The sequence below is a fragment of the Sarcophilus harrisii genome, chromosome 2 (genome assembly GCF_902635505.1).
Source record: "Sarcophilus harrisii chromosome 2, mSarHar1.11, whole genome shotgun sequence".
Lineage (NCBI taxonomy): Eukaryota > Metazoa > Chordata > Mammalia > Dasyuromorphia > Dasyuridae > Sarcophilus > Sarcophilus harrisii.
In genome coordinates, this window is record NC_045427.1 from 603,604,807 (window position 1) to 603,628,807 (window position 24,001).

At 35.0% G+C, this 24,001-nt stretch overlaps 1 protein-coding gene across 1 annotated transcript in view; it reads left to right on the plus strand.

Annotated features, from left to right (window-relative positions):
* The window catches only part of MAT1A (methionine adenosyltransferase 1A), a 48,887-nt gene that overhangs the window by 9,746 nt on the left and 15,140 nt on the right, over positions 1 to 24,001 (plus strand). The window contains exons 2-5 of the mRNA XM_003758847.4: positions 5,957 to 6,034; positions 9,480 to 9,602; positions 17,976 to 18,088; positions 21,542 to 21,685. Coding sequence (XP_003758895.1) covers positions 5,957 to 6,034; positions 9,480 to 9,602; positions 17,976 to 18,088; positions 21,542 to 21,685 — 458 coding nt within the window. The remainder of the gene's footprint in view (positions 1 to 5,956; positions 6,035 to 9,479; positions 9,603 to 17,975; positions 18,089 to 21,541; positions 21,686 to 24,001) is intronic.

Here is a 24,001-nt window from a genome sequence, read left to right on the forward strand (position 1 = left end):
TTTGTACTTCCATATGATATCAAGAGAAGCTGTTTGAAGAGAAGTAGGGTATTGTTGATTCTCCCCTATCTAAAGCCTTTTAAAAAATCAGTATTAGCATTTTAAAAGACAGGTTGTTTCAATGGAGCTTTAACTTGCCTCCTCTTACTGATTGAAAACGGGTTTGTGATCTTATAATTTGAAATGGATTATTTAGATCAGGAGCTGGAAAGACTAATTGTATTTTGAAAGGACTATCCCTTTCCCTTTCTTTAGCTCTCTAAAGTGTTTTGATGAACTAGCCCCCTAAGTATAAAGATTTGACTTCCTTTCTGGTCTATGTCAATGAGAAAGATTTGAACAGGGAGCCTGGGGAGGGGAGGAGGTGCTAATTTGTCTCCTCTTTTCAGTCTTTGCCCTCCAGTCTTTTCCAGGGTATCAATAAGAGAGTTTACTTTAAGGATTTAAGATATTCTCTGAGAGTTGGAGAAATATTCAAAAATAGAGAATACAGAAATTAGAATATCTTCCAATCCTATTTCTTTATCTAATAAATAGTTTCAGATAATATCTTCACTACCTGCTGATTGATTTTGCCTTAATTTGAATTCAATGAGTATTATATTGATATCAGCTGGACAATAATCAATTTTATAAACTTTATCTTATTATATATATTCCTATATGATATCTGATATTTTATGTTCTATAATTATCTGATATTTGATATTCTCCCTCTGTGTCAGCCTGATGATAAACTATTTCTAGTGCTAAAGTACCTGTTGGTGATCACCTTTTTTTCCTACTTTATCCTCATTTTTTTATTATTTAATTCCCTTCTTACCTTAATATATGCACTTGCTTCTAAGAGGACATCCTTCCCTGGAATCTCTGTCACTCCTGAAGTTCTGTTCATTGTGAAGTTTGGTATTTTAGCCGCTACTAGTTGAAGTCCAGCTCCAGTACTGAAATAAGGGTATGTTTGTCAGGAGGCAGGTGAAGAGAATTCATTATGATCTTTTTAAATTTATTGATCAGAGAGACAAATATATATATATCTATATCTCCAATGCTTATAGAGTTGATACAAAATACAAACCACTCTTTGATATTCCTGTATCCTTTCTAACAAGCTCAATATATTGAGATGAAAATGATTAAGCATGGTCTTAACCAGTTCAAAAGAGATGTAAATAAATGTGATGCACATCAGAATAAAATTATCATACCAATGTCCTCAAGTACCTTTCTCCCAAATACCTTTAGTCTCCACTGTGGACTGCTTTTCCTGTCCTAAATTCAAATGTATGTCTTTGATCTATTGAGTTTGCATTTTGCTTCAGTTGTGAAAAACTTTATCAATATATTTAATGTCTGTCTCTAAAATTGTATATAGAAAAGGGAAGTTGGTGAGCCAAGCTATTATAATTATCAAAACCTGAAATGGATTCTTACCTCCTGGTCCTCTACACTCAAGCTTAGTCAGCCCTGTTTAGTAAAGTGGGTGACTCCTATACTTTTAGAGGATTTTAAAGTGGGGATTATATTGAAATGTGTTCTATCAGACCTTTGTTGTAGCCTATAACATTCACAAATTCTTATTCTTAATTTCTCAGTGTAGCGTAGAAGGAATTCTGAGTTCTTGATAGCCATAGTGATGAGGTTTAGAGTTCCTGGTGGTCAGGGAGTTAAATGATGAGGTTAGTGGCAGGTTCGGGGTTCAGGGAACCAGATGAAGAGATTTGGTTCCCCTAAATCCCCCTAGGATTTAGCACAGGGTAGGAAGTTGTGGGTATCCCCCTTCTGGTGGCACAGAGGTCCTTCATAAAGGAATTTTCAAACCAAAAAGCTAGACTGGTTAAAGAAGTTTATTATTGACACTGGGAAAAGCATCAGCCTTTGCTATGCATGAACAGAAAGACTGAATTCCTTGGTGGCAAGGTCCCGACAGAGAAGTAGTTTCTAGTGGAAGAGTCCTGGCAGAGAAGTAAAGTTTCTAGCAGAGAAAACCCAACAGAGAGGTATAAAGTCTTGTTAGGGAAATACTTGAGAAAGATAAAGAGAGGCTAATGCTGAAAAGAGAATATCATTTCAGGGGGCAGAGAGTTTCTGCTATGCTAGGCAGAGCAATTCCTTGGCATATTAGGTCCTCTGCAAGGACTGAGCCCCATGTTGGCTCATTTTCATAATAGAAGCCTAGGTTAGCAGCTCTTGATGGGGGCTGGAATAAGAATAGAGAATCTTGACTTTGAATGAGTGTTTCTCACTAATCTCCAATTCAATGGGGTTAGAATCTCCAACTCCAGACTCAACTAGTCCTACCTAAATAACAGAAAGAAGCTGTTTGTCCTGTTTGCCTTGGGTGGGGTCTTTTACAGAGACCAGAATTCAAGGAGACTTTCTCCTTGAAGGAGTTTTCAAAGAGAAAGTTTCGGGGTCCCCCTCATCATTCCCTCCCATCAATACCAGTAGAGCTGAAGTTCTGTTGGGTTTAACCCAACTGGAAAAGCTCTGATATGTACCTAGTGATGGGCCATCTATTTGCTGTCTGAGGACTAGAATAGCTAATTTTTGAGAGTTAAAACATTATTTCATTGGCCACAGGTGGTACATTTTTTTTTAAGTCTCATCAATTCTTGAAGGCTAAATACTATGTAATAGTGGGGTTGCAATCTGTACTTGTGAAGGGAATACCACATTAATAAATTGCATATTTTCAAACTTCTAAAGTAAGTATTATTGTTTCCAAATTGCTTTTGGAACACACACACTCGTGTGTGTGTGTGTGTGTGTATACTTGGATACTTATATAAAGTTAACTGAATCCTTCAGTTTGGCTGCAGCATACTCACAAAGTTGATACTTCTCAAACTCTTGTTTTCATAAGGCAAAGTTCCTTCTTTGGCTGTCCAGCTGATGGTCATACATAAATAGAGGCAGGCTTTGCTTCTCTATTCACTTGCTTCAATAAGTCTTTAGAGAATGTTGAATATGGTAAAGAACTTAGAGGATGTTGGCCAATTTTGAGAAGGTCTCTGTGCCCTGAACTGAGCTTTCTTTTCATTATCTTGTATTGCTGTATATTCTCCATGGCACTTAGCATACTTCTAGGTATATAGAGTGAGTATAGATCAAATGTTTGTTGATTGATTGTCTCATTCGTGGAGGCTCCAGACGTGAGCAAAGCATTTGACAAGAGAACATAAATTGCTTAAAAGGAAGGAATGTGTCTTTATGCGCTCCCCCCCTTCCCAATCTAGCACTATGCCTTACATATAGTAGATACTTAATAGATGTTTGCTGAATTCAATTTAATTAGTTCACCCTTTCTTCAGTCAGATGCAGTTCTGGCTTCTTCTTCTGTATATACTAAAGTATATTCAATTGTGGTATTTTGACATGAGATTTTATTTCCTATTTCCTATTCCACCCATATAAATGAGATACAACAGACAGGGGGTACTATGATGTTTCATTAAATTATAATTGAGGTTATTCATTATAATCTATTGTTATTTGGATGATACATAGCCCCTAAATGGCTCTCTGGTTTCTACCATGTAGGAGGGGTCCTCAAACTACTGCCCGTGGGCCAGATGCAGCAGCTGAGGACGTTTATCCCCCTCACCCAGGGCTATGAAGTTTCTTTATTTAAAGACCCACAAAACAAAGTTTTTATTTTTACTATAGTCTGGCCCTCCAACAGTCTGAGGGACAGTGAACTGGTCCCCTATTTAAAAAGTTTGAGGACCCCTGATGTAGACTGTTCAGATGTTCTGAGTGTTAAAGCAAGATGAGGAGTTTCAAACACACTTGATTTGAAATCCTCCCCTTCCCATTTGGCATATACCTCTGCTTACTACTGCTTTGATCTTACATAATCATCCCTTTTTCTGTACCTTTATGATCTTCTCAGTTCCAAATGTTTTTGCTTTGAATTTTTTGACAAGTCATGTGTCCAGATAACTATAGTCAAAATTTCATGTTGGAACATAGTGAGAAGAATTTATTCCAAGTTTTAAAAAAAGATAATATGAATTATTTTAGATGAATATGAATAGATAAGGATTTTTAAGATAACATAAATTTGTTAGAGGAAAACAGAACTTTTTAGTTTTAAAAATTTGTTCCAACGGTACACTTACAGTAAAATATATGATATACAGTGTAATAACACATTTAGTGTTGGAGTATGAAAGGATACTAGACATGTTTCCTTTTTAGTTTCATGTAAAAAGTTTTCTATACAGGAAAATATTTGTGTATATAGTCAGTTTTATACTTCCATACTAATGGATTATTTTATACAATTAAAAATACTAAGATAAATTCTATTTGATTTGGGGATGTATGGCATTATATATTGTTTAAAATAGATTTATATTCCAATTAAATTCAGTTGCATAGTTCCCAGAGTGAATTATTTTATGTAAATAATTGAAAGCTGCTCGTATATATAGATAGTTTAAAAATAGAAACAAAAAATATTACAAGCAAACTCCCTCTGGTAATACGAGGCTAAAATATGAGGAGAGTGTGATGCTAGGCAAATATTGTATAAAATAGCATAAAGGAAATTGATAAAAGGCAACAGTAGAAATATGTTTCATGTTGCTTAATATCTATTCAACCAGAGCCTAATGCAATTTAGATACAATTTAGATGGTTCCCAGGCTACATTCTTAGAAGTTTCTGGGTTTAATTAATAGTAGTATTCACACAATTTTGTGTGACCTTCTTATAATTATTCAGAGGAGTTATTTAAAGAATTGATACTTGTAGGTAATTTGAAACTTAAACCTGAAATCCAAGAATGTGTGCCCAAAGTATGTTTTTGTTATTTAAGTTTGAACATGGGCATCTCAGATTGTCCTGAAGTAATTGTGAAATGATTTTTTTTTGAAGGTGTTTCCCCCAAACATGATGCTCTTCAAGATGTGCATAATGTTCCATAAGGAAAATTTGTATTTCTTCTTTAAAATACTATATATCAAATAGTATATACGAGATATATATGGAATATGGTATTTTTGATATAAAAATAAGGTTAATTTGCTCAATTCCAAAGTTATCTGACCTCCCTATATACCAGTGCAATTCCATATACCTTGATCAGAGTATTTGATTTTGTTGGTTGATGTCAGATACTGATGTGTTCTGAGGTCAAATTAGTTTGGGAAATGCAAATCTGGAGTTCCTTTTTACAAGTATCCTCAATGTTGAATACATCCTAAATAAATTACATGAAAAGAATCATGCCAAAATATAAATTGGACCTCTCTTTTATCCATCGTAGAGATTTCCAGTTAACTATTCACTTAATTAAAAACAATGAAGACATATGACATTCAGGAAACATCTGGGAAGATTAGAGAATTTCTTATGAAAAGACTTAAATTGATATACCAATCTAGAAGTATTCTCCTGGTCACTTTTGTTTTAGAATTTACACATGCTAAAGTATAATATTTTGATGGAATATATATATATATATATATATATATATATATGTATATATATGTATATATATACACACACACACACACACAGCAACAAACAAAAACCCTGTCTTTCCCAGTCAGATTTCACTATGCTAACATTACCACTGAAGTAAGTGCTTGAGTGTTTGCTTCTAAGACTTTTCCAGATGTGCACTCAGGAATTAGGGGATATATATTGATATATTTAAGAGATATATTATTAGAAAAATGTTTGAGAATTACCCTGGAGGTCTTGGAGTTACTATTTTTGGCATGCATTTTTCTTCACAGGAAATTCCAGGATTAGGACAAAATTCTACATGACCCAAAAGTTGAGCTGGGAGAGAAGCGATGCTTGGAAACAACATTTGAAATGAATTCTTATTTCTTAAGATACCTAATAGTCTCTTCATTAACAGTTAACAATATAGTCACATTTGTTGATTCATATATTATGTATTTGCTATTTTAGACTCATAGTTTCCTTCTTTTTCCAGATAAGATCTGTGATCAGATCAGTGATGCTGTGCTGGATGCCCATCTCAAACAAGACCCAAATGCCAAGGTTGCTTGTGGTAAGAATCCCGAAATTATATGATTATGGGAGAAATGATTATTTCTCTCTTGAATTTAATAATTATCATATTTTCTTTTTCTACTTCCTCATCAAAAACCAACCAATGTGGGAAATTTCTCTTAATGATTTACCTAGGGCAAGATCTTATCAGCCACTAAAAGAAATTCCAAATTTTTGCTAATGGATATATATATTCCTGCTAGTGTTTGCTCAGACAAGTCTGGGAAATTGTGGATCATCCGTGTTGACAGACAGGTGATTGGAAATTGATAAGCCTCTTTGACCAAGATTTGGTGACCCAAGTCACATACAGAAAGACCCTCATTTTAATATAGTCCACCCTCTCATTGTAATATTCATTCTTTTATCAATTGTTAGCTAATTGGAATTGATTACCACCCCTCATACAAACCTATTCTTGAACCCATCCCCATAAGGGTCTTTGGTCTAAGAGAGTTAGTTAAATGATCATCTTTTTAATAATAAAAATACTGGCCTTATTCATAAAGTGACCAAATTGCCCAGAGACTATATTTTCTGAATTTTTAAATTGTCACAATTTTATAATTAGAAGGAATCTCAAAGACCATCTAGTCTAACCCATAGTTGAGCAGTAACTACCCTTCTACAAAGTAGCCAGCAATATATTATACAGCCTTTTTTTGAAGACTTCTAGTTGTGTGTGTGTGTGTGTGTGTGTGTGTGTGTGTGTATATGTATTTTCACATACCTGCATATTATCTCTCAAAGGGTCTATTCCACTTCTGGATTGCTTTAATTGTTCACAAGTTTTTCCTTAAATCAAATCTATATCTATATCTCTAAAGTCCTGGCCTGGGGGTCTTAGTTCTTCCATCTACTAATATTAGCAGTTAAGGTGGCTTAGTGGATAAAATACTAGGCCTGAAGTTAAGGAAGATCTGGATTCAAATCCAGCATCAGACACTTATTAGCTGGGCAAATCACTTAACCTCTGTTTGCTTCAGTTTTCTCATCTATATAGAGGAGAATAACAGTAGTCCCTAGCTTCTAAGATTATACGGATCAAATGAAATAATAATTGCAAAGGGCTTAGCATAATATGTTACATAGTTAGTTATTGTTCTTGTTATTACTACTATCTGGAGACAGAGTAGAGCAAGCCCAATCCTTATATGTGGCAACTTTTTAAATACTTCAAGACAATTATCTTTTTCTCTCCTTAAGCCAATTTTTGGCTAAACATCCCTGTTTTCCTCTCCCAACCCTCCCAACTCAATTCATGAAAGCATCACCTCTCCTGGTCATACTCTCCTGGATACTTGCTGACTTTCCCAAAATATTATGCCTGAAACAACATCATTTTCCAGATGTGGCTCAATAAAGACAGAGTACAATAAAGACAAAGACATTTTGTGTAACACAAAATTGTACCTTTCAATGAGGGATGTTAATGTGATCTTTTTGGCAGTCCCACTGCATTGTCAACTTATATTCGCCCTAGTATATTATACTGGAACCCCCTGTCTCCCACTACCACATTTTTCAGATGAACTGCAGTTTCCCCACATTCCCCTATCTTATATACTTATGGAATTTTTTTTTAAACTTAGTGTAAAACCTTTACAATTTTATCCTTTTAGATTAAGCCCAACATTCTAATCTGCCAAAGTTTTTGGGATCCATCAATGGCTGTCATTTCTACTTTTGTGTCATTCTCCAAATGTAATAGAGGTCATTCTATTCTTGGGATGTAAAATTTTATTTTATTGTATTAGAAATCTAAATATCCAAATGAGCAGTGAGTTGTGCTTTTGTGCCTCTTGGGATATAGTGTTTCAGTAAATCATCAAGCATTTATTAAGTGCTTACTATGAAATAGATTCTGTGTTAAGTGCTAGGTTAAAATATTAGAGATAAAAGAGATCTTAGAAATAATCTAGTTCAACCCTTTCATTTTAAAAGTGAGGAACTCTTCTGAGTTTTGGAGATGATACGAGTATCTCCAAATTATGTGCTAAATTATTATCAGATCCAGGATTAGAATCCAATTAGCCTATCTCCTAAATCTGCTCTCTTTTAATGGCCTAAATTTTTCCATTTCTATAGGTAAAATCATTGTACTAAAAGAACAATTACTAGTTTTATGTTTTTATTTTGTTTTGTTTTATAGAAGGTCTGCTTGATGTTTTAGTGGTCCTAAGAAGTTTTCCTTCTTTGGGAGAATAATGCTACATATACCCTGTTTCTGAGCTTGGTCACAATTAGAAAGTCCCAGAGAATTTGTCTGAAATGAGGCAGGTTATTTTCATCCAGTGAAAACACCAATGTAGATTTTAAGTCTTCTGCAGGAAGTTATAAGGTAGTTCCTGGGAACAAGCAAAAACTTTAAAGTAAGTGTGAATCATGCCTTCACTGTGCCAAAAAATGGGACATAAACACAGATGTCTCTCTGGTTTAATTTTTTTTTCATTTATAATTTCTAATTCATGGTAACATTTGATAGAAGAATAATGAGGGGATTATTATTTTGGCACTAGTCTGTTGGTTAAAGTAAAATTATGTGATGATTAATTCATTCTCCCATATATGTCATAATATCCTCTTGTGATTTCTTATTAAGCCAGTAGAAGACCAAGGTACATTATTGTTTAATTAAATCAGAGGCGCCATCTAAATTTCATTCACATAATTATCATCCTCTATCAGTATTTTTTAGACCTGTATAAGGTACAAGGTTCTTCATTTTGACATTAAGGGAATGCTCTTTTTCCATATTCCTTTGATTTTAATAAGACTCAGTATTATAATGATAGATTTATAGAATTTTTGAGCTGGAAAAGTTTTAAAGATCAATCTTGTCTGCCTCTATCATTTTATAGGTAAGAAAGCTAAAGCCCAGAGAGATCATAAGATGCTAGGTAAATTTCTAGAAAGGACATCAAGGCCCTCTTGGGGAGATTGAATGATTTTTTCTAAAGTCACAAGGACAAGAAGTGTGAGAACTAGTATCTGAGCTGCATCCTCAGTCTTTTGAGTCAGTTTTCTTAAGTTATTTTTCTAAGGTTACAGGATTCATTTGGCCTTAGACTAAAGCTAATTTCATAGTACATGTACAAAAGCATAGTTTGACCAGAGGTACAGTTGTGTAATGGGACAGCCTGATCCCACATACTGCAAGTTGAGAAAGGGATTATGGGTTTCTGCCGGCCTTTTGTTAGGGAGGGTTAGGTGCACAGACTTAGAGGATGGCATGTGGAATGGTTGCTGTGGGGAGGAAGCATGCTCTTCCCCTGTATCAGTTATTTATACAAAACCCCAGTTACCCCATTCTAGTTACAATTTTATCCTCCAGTGTCCTAGATAGTTTTTCAATGTCTCTCTGAAGTCCATGTCAGGCAGTATGGAGTCTTTGCTGCCTTAAAATGTATGTTCTAAGTTTTCTTCTGTTCTTTCCTTTACAGAGACTGTCTGCAAAACTGGGATGGTCCTCCTCTGTGGGGAGATTACTTCAGTTGCCATGGTGGATTATCAGCGTGTAGTTCGAGACACCATTAGACACATAGGCTATGATGATTCAGCCAAAGGTAGGGAAGAAAACATTGGGACCAAAAAGCATGTTTGTTTTAACTGTGTCTCTGGGTCTGGGATTAGAATAGATTTATTAAGAGACTGATAAGAGGCTTTTATGAATGAAACAAATTACAGGCCATCTCAGACTAATATGAGCTCATGTAGTTATGTCCACTCTTCTCCATTTTGACAATAAAGCACTAAAAAGAGAAACTCTGCAGGTAAATACCCCTGCTTATTATAGAAAATTAAAATTAAACAAAACACATTTCTGTTTAGATTGTCTATTATGGCATCATCATTTAATTCCAATAGTGGATGACCTTGAAAGTCAAAATCTTATTTAAATAAATGAGCAACCTTATCTTTGGGAGCACAAACATCACCTATGAATGTTGTTCTTCCTGAGGACTTTGAACTCTTTCTAAATGCTTTCCAAGATTAGTCTGCTGTCATAAATATTAAAGAGTGAAAATCAAGTGATTAATTACAAAATGGTACATGATTAAAATATCAAGGGCCTGAAATTGAATAGCTGATATTAGGTATTTCATAAGGCTGAGTACCTAAGTGGCAGAAAAATCTAAAAATGAGAGCAATGTAGCTCTCTTGAAATAGTGGCAAATGATGTGTGGCTTTGTACATGCTTCTCACAGGCATCCAAAACCAGATGGTGAAAACTAATATAAGAATGATATAATAACACATGGAACAGTGATATGATCTTACTTGCCTGTCCCATCAATGGAGGAGAGGTTGGCTGGAAGAGAAGGAAGAGAATTTAGAACTCAAAAAAAATGTTTAAAATAAATAAATAGCAAGTGGAAAAAATAAGATAATTGAAGGAGAGGTGTATGTGCAACAACACTTAGAAGCAGTCTAATAGAAGACAGCTGGTTGTCAGGAAGACCTTTGTTTAAGTCTCACTATTGACATATACTAACTGTCTGAGTTTGGACAAGAAATTTCTCTGGCCTTGTGAAGCTCTCTAAAATGATATGTGGCAGAGAAGGCCTCTCCATTATTACTTACTACTTATTGTTTCCCTATATTGATGAAATCCCAGGAGAGTCCCCCAAATCACAAAACGTCATAATTGAGTCCTATCATGACAGAAAGAGATTATAAAGACATTTTGTCATTGGGCTCATTATCTTTCTTTTGGCTTTCAGCATAGCCACATGTTAGGCTAAACCTAGGTTGACAACACTGGGAGTCAGGGAGACCAGAGTTCAAATTCTGCCACTGACATTTGCCAGCTGTGCTAACCGGATCAAGTCTTGACCTCTTGTTGTCCCAGTGCCTTCATCTGTAACATAGGGATAATAATAAGATCTATCTCATAAGGTATTAAAAGGATCAAATAAAATCATATAAAAACACTTTATCATATAAAATCATATAAAGTGTTTTATAGACTTTACAACAATATATAAATGCTAGCTATCACTTTACTCTTATTATTACTATTATTACTAATAAAGAGCAAAACAGAGAAAAAATTTAAAATTTATTGATACCATTTACACTTCTATTATTAAAGTTAATCATTTGCTTAAGATATTTTGTATTTATTTCTTCATATAATTTTATTTTAAAATTTATTTATTTTTCTTAAAAACATTTCTTAATGTTCTTAAAAACATTTTGAGTTCTAAATTCTTTCCCACCCAATTGACCTTCCCCCACCCACCAAAGAGATAAACAATATATCAATTATACATGTAACATCATACAAAACATATTTCCATAGTAGGTATGTTACCAAAAAGAAAGGAAAATAAAATAAGAAAATTATACTTCAACTTGCACTCAGCTTATAATTAGCTCTCTCTTTGGAGGTGAATAGCATTTTTCATCATGAGTCCTTTGGAACTATCTTGGATCACTGTTTTGATCAGAGTTGTTAAGTCATATTTTGTCTTTATTAAGGTCATTAGTACATACCTCAGGTCCCAACTTCTCAGTGAAAACTTCTTGGACCACTGAAACCTACACTGATTGCCCTCAGCTTTGTACTTACAGTTTTTATTTATCATACCATAAAATTTGACACTTAGTTGTAGTATTTTGTTGTTTATTATTGTTTAAAATGTTTCACAGTTTTCACAGAGTTCTCAGGTGAATTTTCAATTTTTTGAAGGCAGGGATAATTTTTAATACTATTTTTGTATTCTCTCTCACCCCCAACTTGGATGAGATAAACAAATAGTTGTTGACTGGAAGTTGAAAAAGCATTTTGAATATTTTTGAATTTCTCAAGTTTATTATTTTTTTAAAATGGGGATTTAGATTTAGTCTAAGGGCAACTAAGTAGATCAAATGCTGGGCATAAAGTTAGGAAGATTCAAGTTCTTGTGTTCAAATCTGGCCTTAGGCACTTATAAGCTGTGTAACCCTGGGCAAATCACTTATCTCTGTTTGCCTCAGTTCTTCTTTAAAATGAGCTGGAAAAGGAAATAGCAAACTATTGTAGCATCTTTGTCAAGAAAACCCCAAATGACTGAAATGACTGAATAACAACAAAGACTTAGCCTAAGGCACAGAATATTACTTGCATTGACAATTATCCTTCACAGTAGGAGAGATTGCAGGTTATTGAATTTGCTAATTGTTCTTCTATATTGTAAAGAAATAACTTGTTCAAAATTAATTATTGAGCACCTATTGTATTGAAGGCATGATATGAAATGCTATGAGAGATGCAAAAATGAGTAATCTATAATATTTGCTTGTAGGAAGTTTGCCATATAGTAAGTCGGATAAAAGAAACATATTACTAACAATTGTTTGGGGCATAATAAATTAAGAAGTGAATTGTCACATTAGAGAAGTAACACCAAATCACAGATGGTAGCATAATACAAGACACTTGGGAAAGGTAGAATAGGGAAAGGTAAAAGAGCTTTAAGAAATAAACTGGATTTTATGTTTGATCCTGGTGATCGTAAGGCACCTCTGGAATTGGCTGAATACTAGTGGGGGAGGGTGCTAACATGTTCAGACCTGTACTTTAGGATGAATATAGATTATTTGTACCTGACTTCTGGCAGGGTTTTCCAAATTCATATGGCTCTCATCAATCACAGTTGGACACACTATATCTTGACCCAAACAATGGTGCCATTTTGGTTTTCTTCAAGAATCAAGGACAACAACCAAACAACTTTAGGAAGATCATTTTAACAGCTGAGTGGAGAAAAGAATAGAGAAATGAGGCAGGGAGACCCATCAGCAGGCTATTGCAATAATTCAGGTATGAAGTGATAAGGACCTGTACTAGTATCTTACAGTGCTAGAGGAGAGAAGGGGGCATATTTGAGAGATGTTATGAAGATATGTATATGGCATAAGATTTTACAGAAAGGAAATCTTAGAACCATCTGGTCAGAGAAGAATTATAGACTTGATCCACAGGAGACATATTAAAGACATAACTTTCATATCTATCATATATGTCTGTCTGTCTATCATATCTGTCTTTCTATCCTATCTGTGTTCTATCTATTTGTTCCATCTGTCTGTTCATCTGTCAGTCTATCATATCTATCATGTCTTTATTATATCTATCTGTCTGTCAATCATATCTGTGTTCTATCAGTCTATCTATCATATATGTCTATCTAGCTATCATATCTGTCTTCTGTCTATCATCTTTTTGTCTATAATATCTGTCTTTTATCGATAGATAGATAGATAGATGTGTCTAAGAGGAAGGCATTAGTAAGTAGAGGTACTGGGAAAGACCTCCTGTAGAAGGTGGGATTAGAGTCTTGCCTTCCAGAAAGCCAGGGGAATTAAGAGATGAAGGTAAAGGGACTAAACATTCTAGGCATGGAGGGCAGCCAGTGCAAAGGCAGAGATAGGACATTCAGTATCCTGCTTAAGGAATAGAAAGCAGGTCAGCATAGCTATATTGTAGGGGGCATGGAGGAAATCAAGTCCATTACAACAGAGCCAAGTATCTGGCTCATCTGCTTTCAGGGAAAAAAAACAAACAAGAAAACTTCCCTCATTGTTTTATATAATTATTATGTTCTGTTACCAGGCTTCCCTGTATGGAAATAACTTTAATTTGAATTCATAGAGCAGCTAATCGAATACCTTTAAGTTTGGGAGGCAACTTGGTACAGTAGATATTGTGTTAGAACTGGAAGTAAGAAACCATGGGTTTGAGCTCTGTCTTAGACACTGGGAAAGTCAGTTCATCTCTCATGGCTTTAGGCAATTTGGATTATTTAGAAGTTTCAGAGAAGTTGCTGATCTCACTGGAAGGAGTTTTCCCTGTACCAATGACATTCCCTATTTGCTATTTATGAGACTAAGGTCAAGTCACTTAACCTTTCTAAGACTCAGTTTCCTTATCTATAAAATGGGAATAGCAATCTTTGTCATGCCACAGAGAATAGATAATGTCTCTGTATATAGAGTGTATGTATCCACACATACATATTCATAGACATATCACATGTGTATGTATATATATTATATATATAAATTATATATAAAAGTATATATACATACCACATATTTACTCACTACTTACATCTGTCAGTGAAGGAGAATATGTGATTTGATTTGCTGGAGACAGAGATTTTAATAAAATTTTACTCATGATAAAATTCCTTGCAGATGTGTACACTGTCCCCCAAAACAGAATTTGCTGATTTCTTTCCTCTGCCCCTTTCCCCAATATTATTGATTGGCTCATCTATCAACTGGTATCAGATCAAGCAGAGAACATTTTAATGTATTTTATTGGTTGCATTACTCTTGAGAGTTTGATTGTAATAGAAAGTTCAGTTAGCCAATAATAATGGTAGTGGTGAGGGGAAGCAGCAAATTCTACGCTGTGTAGACAGGAGATTATAAGAATGCTTGAGGATGTAAAACGAACCCTTGAACACTTTGTTCTACAATGAGGCAACATAGCTTTGGGTCAAGTTGGCAATAATCTAAGAATGCAGGAGCAACATTGGAAACTTCAGAATTCTTCTACGTTGCTTAATGTCTCCATTGGCTATTCTTAAGGAAGTGAGGGTGAGGAAAGGAGAAAACACTCGAGTTTCTAACTATATCCTGAGTATCCTTAAATGAGACAAAACCCCCAAATACTTTGCTATTATTGTGAGAGCTATGAGCAAGAGATTATGGAATTATAGGAGTATCTATTCAGAACTGAAAGGGATCTTAGAGACCACTGGATTTATTTTACAGATGAAGAAATGGAAACACAGGATAATTGATTGTCAAAGTCACAAAAGTCAGTATCTGAGTCAGGATTTGAGCTCAGTTCTTTGAAATAGTAGATCATAGATCATAGATTTAAAATTGAAAGAGACCTCAGAGACCATCTAGTTAAACCTTATTATTTTTACAGATAAGGAAACTGAGACCTAGGAAGGCTGGGACATGTTTAAAGTAAATATTTTTGTATACTCTGCTAGTTCTTAGGAATTTTTTTTTTATGACACCTTTCCAAAGAACATAATGTTCAAAATTATTTAGCCTTCCTGAAATGCCAAGTTGGTATGTTTTGCCAGACAGAATTGTCAACATATTCTACTAGGAAAGTCACTCTATTGTAATTTATTCAGAGCTTATTTAAGAGTGACTTTTTGTCTTTGTCTTTACAAGAGACATTTCCCAGAAGGGATTTCCCCTAGAAATGGTAAAGGGAGAGAAAAGTGAGAAGTAATTCCAAAGTTCATTTTATTTCCTTATGAGTCCATCTTACTGTAGCAGATGGCACATGGACGGTTGTTTATGACTGTTAAGTAGCACAGATCACTGGGCACAAATTTGGCCACAGACACTTTCTAACTCGATAACTCTGACCAAGTCCTTTATCTTTTGTCTGCCTTAGTTTCCTAAACTGTAAGATGGGGATAATAATGGCACCCACCTCCCAGGTTTATTGTGAGGATTAAATGAAATAATATTTATAAAGATCTTAGCACAGTACTAGGATCATATTAGGTACTTAATAAATGCTTGTTTCCATCCTGTGACACCTGGTTGGCTTTGTGATTCTCTCCATGTGTGTATATGTGCGTGCATGCATGTGTGAGTATTGTGTACTCTTGCTCACAAGTGCTAGAGTCTCTATTTGATTATCATCTGGCATGGTGGATATTTCAAGAAATCTCTGGCTGTGGCAGTCAGGCAGAAAGCCATATTCTGCTGTTCTGCAGTATGTTTGTTACTTTAGGTCAGAGTCTTTTTTGTCACTATCCTTTCTTTTCATGCATCGCAGCTCTGTTTCTGTCCCACCGGTGCCATTTTTTTTAAAAGCATGGTTGATGCCTTTTTGTTATTACATCACCATTATTTCTAGAAACACTGATCCTTCAGGAATTGAACCCTCTCTTATAACTAAGAAAAACATTTAAGGAAAGATGCTGGACAAGGTGATCTTTTTGACAGAGAGGATCATAGATCTTGGGTTGGAAGGGCTTGGACACCTGACTCTTCAGTTTTCAGTTTCCTCAACTGTAAAGTTGAAAGCAATCCTAGAGAACAGATAATGAAATCTAACTTTGCCTCCCTGCCATCCATTAGCATGACACTGTGGAAATAGAAATGATTTAGGGTCAGAAAAACTGGATTCAACTGTCCCCTCTGACAATTACTCATTGGGTTACCTTAGATGCTTGACCCTCCAGGTTTCAGTTTCCTCAACTGTAAAGTGAAGGGATTGGGCTAGTAATTGTCAGATTTCATTATCTGTTCTCTAGCATTGTAGTACCTAGGTATCCTTTTCACTAGGCTTCCCCTATAGGTTACTTTTGCAATGAAACTCTCTGGTCATATCTGTACAATTGCTAGATCCTTTAGAGCATGTGTCTATCATGCACGCTGAGCACATACAAAATTCATGGGCTGGTATTGAATATCTGAAATGACTCTGACTGTCGGGATTCACTTTGAGAAGCCCAGGAGAGATTGGGGAAGGAGTAGAGTATCTACTGGCCTTCATTTTTATTTACTCACATTGTTGGTATCCTCAGGGCACCTGAAGGACCATGCTTTTTATGGAATTGCTCACATCGGGCTACATCTCAGTTACAAAGCATAAGAATACCCAAAGAGGAATAAGCCTCTGGCTCTGAAATAACATTTTTTAGTTGATTGTAGAATTCCAGCCATGACATATGGAAATGTTTCATGGGACAAAGTGAGATTTCTCTAGGAAAGAAATCTTTTTAGGATGTCTTTTTAGGATCAAATGACGAGTGGTCTTTTTACTGTCCCATGTAGAGATAATCTTCTCCTCCCCTTCCCAAATCCCTTTTACTTCATAAATAAGGAAGGTGAGACTCACAGAGATAATGACATTGTCCCAAGATTATGTAGTTAGTCTGTGGCTGACTTGGGACTGGCACCCAAGTCCTCTGTCTCCCAACTTAGTGTTTTTTTTTTTGGAAGACTTGGATTCAAATCAAGCCTCAGACACTTGCTAGCTATGTGAACCTGGGCAAAGCCACTTAATCCTGTTTGCTTCAATTTTTCTTCTGTGAAATGAGCTGCAGAAGCAAATGGAAAACCATCCCAATGTCTTTGCCAAGAAAACCTCAAATGGGGACACAGAGAATGACATATCATCAATCAAACAACAACAAATAAAATTGGGGCAGCTAGGGGGCATAATAAATAGAGTACCAGTCTTAGCTATTAGTTATATGACTCTGAGTAAGTCACTTAACCCCAATTGCATAAAAAAAGGGCTTTTTTTTTTGTTAGGGGGATCCCTTTATTTAGCAAAACTGAATACAAGTTACATTTTCTATTCTGTGACTGACTCTTTCAAGCTCTTACCCTCCTTTCTTGGGTTCACATGCCAATAGCAGCCACAACCACCACCACTACCACAACAGTGCTAGAGTCTTCCCTCTGTTGATTATCCCCAATTTATATTGTATACATGTCAATTGTATGTATATAGTTGTTTATTTGTTGCAGCCCCATTAGATTGTGAGTTTCTTGAAGTAAGGTCTGTTTTTTTCCTTATCTTGCATTCATAGTATCTGTAACATGATAGATGTTTAATAAATTCTTGTTGACTGACTAGTTAATGTTTTCAGTATTGCAAAGCATTTTACAAATATTATCTCATTTGAAGGTGCTATTATTACCCCATATTAGTTACAAGTCCTTTGGTTTGGGTTAGTTTTAGGTTGTGCCTGCCTTTATCTTAGATAAAGGATGCAAAGAGAAGATATTTCCCCAGAAGAATAATGAGAAAAATATAAAATTAAAAAACAAACATAGGATAGCCTGGATTAGGAACTGAATAAGGCCATCATGTGTGCATCTGGGGAACAGGTCTCCGCCCAGCTCACCTGTGAAATGTGTATCAGCTCATATTTGCTTTTCTTACCCTGCAGGCTTTGACTTCAAGACCTGCAATGTGCTAGTAGCCCTGGAACAACAGTCTCCAGACATTGCCCAGTGTGTCCATTTAGACAGAAATGAAGAAGATGTTGGTGCTGGAGACCAGGTGACTAAGTATTACTCACTTTAGCAAAGTCATAATTCAGTCCCAGTTAATCAGTTTCTCTGTCTGTTCATTCCAGAGAGAAATGGTCTCTATTTTCAGAATATCTTTATCATTTGAATTTCTTAACTATTGATATCACATGGTGTTTGCTTTTTCTGTGTTTTTAGTTACAAATTGTGGAGCAAAGCCAATATGTTACAGGATTACAACTTTTCCTGCTCCTTATCTTTTACCCATTTCTCCTCAGATGAAGTTCTCTCATTAATTTCTAAGTTGCCTGAGGACTTAGGAAGAATCTTTGGGCTTTGTATAAGAAAATATTATTTCTTTTCTTTTCCAGTTCTAATTATCTTCTCTCAAAGAAGGACTGATTTGCTATATGGTATTTATAGTTGGTTAGATGGCAATTAATGTGAATATGGCCTTATGGACAGAAAACTCTGAGATAATGATTATAAGTGACACAAAATACCATCAAAGTCTCACATTGTATATAGATTTGATTACCATATGTCAAACACAAGAGATAGGGATGTGCTGAAATCAACATCTACTAACTCCTAAGAACCAATTGTTAAACTTTCAGTGTGAGCATTTATACCTTGGAAATCAGCAAAGGCTACAGATCAGGGATTAATGTATTTTCTTGTTGATTGGTTAAAATTTTTAAAAAGTGATGGAGAAAATGTTAATGTAGATTACACTAAAAATGTGTCATGTATATATTTTCTTTTTTTTTTCAGAGAGCTGGTTGTTAAATATTTTTCACATACTTTTTATTATAGAACATGAGAAACTCATAAACTGATATGATATATGTGACTCTATATAGAAAAGGCAGTTTAGTAAAATATGATGCATGTTGGAGTCAATAGAAACCTAAATTTGAATCCTGCTTTAGGTATTTACTAGCTGGTTGATCATGGGAAAATCACTTATCCTGAAATTCAGTTTTCTCCTTTGTAAAAAGGAGATCATATCCTATCATATAGGATTGTTATACATGAGACAATGTCTATAAAATGTTTCTTATATCACTGCGTTGTTAAAATTTTCTCCATAGCTTTTAAAAAATTAATCAATCAACAAGAAAATACATCACGCCCTGATTTGTAGCTTTTGCTCATTTTCAAGATATAAATGCTCATACTGAAATTTTAACAATTGGTTCTTAGGAGCCAGTAGGTATTGACTTCAGCATACTCCTATAGCCTGTATTTGATGTGTAATCATCAAGTTTATATACAACATGAGAATTTGGTGGTGATTTTGACCTTTTAATATTTGTTAAATCTATTTTGTATCACATATAAATGTAAGTTTTTATTATTATGAGAATTAGCATGGTATGGTAGATAGAAAGGTCAACTTGCAGGCAGATCTGATTTCATAGTTTTGCCTATGTAAGTCTGAGCAAGTCACTTAAATTCTTAGAATTATAAACAATTCTCTAAGACTCTAAGTTGAAAAAAAGGTGCCAGCCTGCATTATTAAAGGGAGTTTCTCCATCTGACCATTTATCTTTTGTAGAATAGCTGTACAAAAAGCAAATGCTTTAATTCAGAGGAGACTAGAAGCAACTCATTTTGAATCATAAATTAGATCAAATCTCAAACTCTTATGTGTTTGACATAGTTTCTGTGATAAATCTTCATTCTTAACTATGAGGAAAACTACATGGGATGGCTTGTGGTAATAATTTCCTAATAAAAATACCATTTGCCTTATCTATCATTGTGGGATTACTGGGAAGCTGTGACGGAAATGACAAGGCTGGTAGAAGAAGAACCAGAAGAAAGCAATTCCAGGGAAGATACAGAAAGGAGAGACTCTTTAAGAGAAATGATCAGCAATACCAGGCATTGTAGAGAACATAAGAAAGAGGAGAACTGAGAAAGGAAATTAGATAGAGCAAATAAATCATTTTTGTGATCCTGTAGAACAACTTTGATAGAATGGTTGGATCAGAAACCAGATTGCAAAGTGTTGAGAAGTGACTGGGAGAGGAGAAAGTGGAGGCAATGAGAATAAAAAGTTTTTCTTTCTTGGAGTTTGTGAAAAAGAGAAGAGATAGAAGTGTGAAGATCTATTTTAAAGATAGATACTGAAGAAGAAAAAGCATTCCATGTACATTCTTGGACTGAAATCTGGATGTTTGGTATAATACATTTAGTTCTAAAAGCATAAATGAGAAGAGATGGAGACATAATGTCACAGCAAAATACCATAGATAAAACTGCTTCCCAATTGGTAGTGAGTCTGACTTGGAAAGTTTAAATTGAAATGGAATGTAATTGAGTAGCTTCCAAGTGTTAGCTAGAAGATTCTCAAAAGGAATGTGAATTCCTAGCTGAATTTAGGTACTAAATTGGTCATTATTTCCTGGATCTGCATTTCTGAGCCTATATCCCTTTTAGGTCTGGGTAAAGGGTATACAATCTTGGTTTGAGTTTCTTCTTTGGAATCTTGTTTCTTAGACTCATAACTAATCCATGTCTACTTAATGAGTTTCAAGTTGATCAATTTCTCATTGTACTTATGAATAATGGACACTAATTTACAAAATTAAAAAAACCCTTTTTGTAATTTTATTAGAAACAATATGAGAATTTCTTAAATCTAATGGAATTTCAGAATTTACAAAGGTTAGCTTTGAGAGTAAAATTACAAGTTCAAGGAGTTCATATGTTAGGCCATGCAATTTTTTTTTTTTTTGGCCTTCATCTTTACTATGTGCTTATAATTGACTCTAAATTCAAATTTGTTGGGCTTGAGAGTCAGTGATTCCTGCTTTTGAAATGACAGACCTCCCCCCCTTTCCATTAATAGTATCTGTTAAGACAGCAATTATTTTCTTTTATATCTACCTATTAATCACACTTTACAATCAAGTGAACTTAATGCCTTTCTTTGTTACTTAATTTGAAAATGGGTACATGTTGGCAGAACTTGTTAAAGGATCTTAAAGGAGTTAGTAGCTGAAGCAAGGAGTTGTAGAAATTTAAAGCTCCAAAGAGAGAATATCAGTCATATTTAGTTTCACTGAGAAACTTCTCTCATTTTATAGAGAAGTGGGAGGGGAAAAGAGAAAAGAAAGGGGGAGGCTAATACAAGGGAAAACAGAAGTAGTAGGGAAAAGATATAAGAAAGGGGAGGACTGTTTGAGGGAAGTCATAGTCAGAAGTAAAATACTGGGGAAGAGGGAAAGGGGGAAAGGAAAAAAAAAAAGCATAACTTGGGGTAAGATGTCAGGAAATACAGAATAAGTCATTTTAACTGTGATTGTGAATGGAATGAACTCTTCCATAAAACAAAAGCAGATTGCAGACTGGATTAAGAGCCACAATATTACAATATGTTGTTTATAAGAAATTTAATTAGGGTTAATTAATTAACCCTAGGGTATAGCAAGTTGTGACACTAATATTCTTTCTCCTCTCCCTTTCTTTGTAGGGTTTGATGTTTGGCTATGCCACAGATGAGACAGAAGAATGTATGCCTCTCACCATTATACTTGCTCATAAGCTCAATGCCCGGATGGCAGACCTGAGGCGAACAGGAGTTCTCCCCTGGCTAAGACCTGATTCTAAAACTCAGGTACTTCTTCCTTTGATTTTTTCTGAAAAAAGCCATGGTCTGCCATTACTTCTGAGGTTATTTCCAGTTATCTTCATTTATCTCTGGCCACTGGCTTTAGATGGTTCTGAAAGAAAAAGCAAAGCTAGTGACTTTGCACACTCTTCTCTTACTTGGGAGACCTTCCTTATGTCATGTTTCTCTTTGAGAATAAAGAACAAGCAACAAATATAAAGGACCAACAAAAATCTCAACAATCTCAAATTCTTCCTAATTTTTGTCCCTTGACAGCTCAAAACGGTAGATTCCAAGGCACAGTGATTCATTTTTTTAAATCTCTTTTCATTATAAAACTAACAATTATCCCCAAAGACAAACATTTCAGAATATAAAACATGCAAAAGAGTGGATTGGGGGTAGTCTTTTGTGCATCATATGATGGACTGGAGGTGGTAAGTGAGGAGTTAGACAGTGTTGTAACAGGCCACCCTAGAGAGGATGAGGATGAGGAGAAATAGCTATAGAATGATGGGACATTCTACAGAGGACCTTTAACTATGGTGAGTTCAGTCAAACTACTACTATTAGCTAACATTTATTCAGTCTTCAAAGCATTTTACATATTATTTTACTTGATTCTCATAACATCTCTAAAAATAGATAGATACTATTTTAATTCCATTTTTACAGATGAGACTGAGGGAGGTTAAGTAATGTACTCAGAGACACAGAGCTAGTAAATTTCTGAGAGAAGATTTTAATTGTCCTGAATTCTATGCACCACACCATCTTGTTGCCTAAATAGTCATTTGGAGGAGAGAGATGGAGCAGGGAGAGATGACTTAAGACAAAGGTAGGATCCTCATTTTACAAAGGAGTTGGGGGACAGGCAGCTTGGAAATATGGGTAGATACCTTTATTTGGGTATGAATGCATTGGGCAACTCCCAGGATGAGCTTCAGGGAGCTGGGCAGGAGAGGGTTAGGGATCCCTTATTGTAGGATCCTCATGGTACAAGATGGATTATAAAAAAGAAGTGGCTCCCTGCTGTTATAGTGGTTTGGGGCAGTTCAAAGGAGATGAGAAGAGGTAGGAAGTAATTAGGCATATGGGGGTGGGAAAGAATCCTACACTGTCTCATGGGCCAGCATTGGCAGAAGACTAAGAATGTCTAGGATGGCTGATTGGGGAATAAATTGTGGCTCCTTTGTCTTAGGATGTTGGTATCAGATACTTCCTAATCATTAGTTTCCATTTTCTTTTCTCCATCCTCAATCTCCTTGACTTCTTTGTAGTACATATTATTGTCTGCTTCTTTTTTTTTTTTTTTAGAACTTTCTTTCTTTGGTCTCCCTTACATTACCCTATCTATCCTTTTCTTATCTCTGACCACTCTATCTCCTTCCTTGATTTTCTTCCCTCCTTCAGAATTGTAGTTAATTTCTGTGATTTTTTTAGTCACATTCAAAATTTTGAAGTCATATTAGATATCCGTTTTATTTCTTTTTCTTTACAATCAATTAGTCACTAAATATTGCTAATTTCCCCTTGAAATGAGTGTCAAATTCATTTCTTTCCTTATGTTGCCATTGTCACTATTAAGATCTCAGCTTTTACTGATATAATAGCTTCCTAACTAATTTTTTATAAAGATTCTCACATTCTTCCAGACAGAATGGTGATATAGTTAAGTAATATAATGAGAAACATCTGAACTTGAATCTTGCCTCATCCACTTACTAGTCATGTGACCCTGGGCAAGTCCCTTAAACTCTTCCTCACTTTTCTCATCTGTGAATTAATAATCTCTGAAGTCACTTCTATGATCCTTTGATTCCCTCAGTCCATTTTACATCCAGTCATAATTCCACACCTCTGATCAAAAATTGTTAGTGGTCAAAAATTCTCTTTCCCATTAAATAAAGTACACATGATTTAGTAAAACAATCAAGTTCTTAGACAATGAATCCTAATCCATCTTCCAAATATGATCTATTCCTCCACCTGATCTATCCACTTTATTTCTTGAACAAGCTTTGTGTTCAAAACATTCTCCCTTTGTGAAACATCTTCCCTTCTCCTGTCTCTATCATCCTTGAAAATTTAAGTCCTCATTTCTCTGACCTGACCAGCCCATAGTAATATTTGCCTCTTCTGACTTGTTACAGCATTTATTAAGTCTTTGTCATGAAAATGACTTTTATCTATGTGCTGCTTTCCATTTTAGGTATCTTTATGTGCAATTAAAAAAGTTTCCACCAACTAGATTGACAAGGTCATTTTAAATTTCTTTTTATCATCCTTAATATTTGGTCAAAGTTTTATATATTATATTAC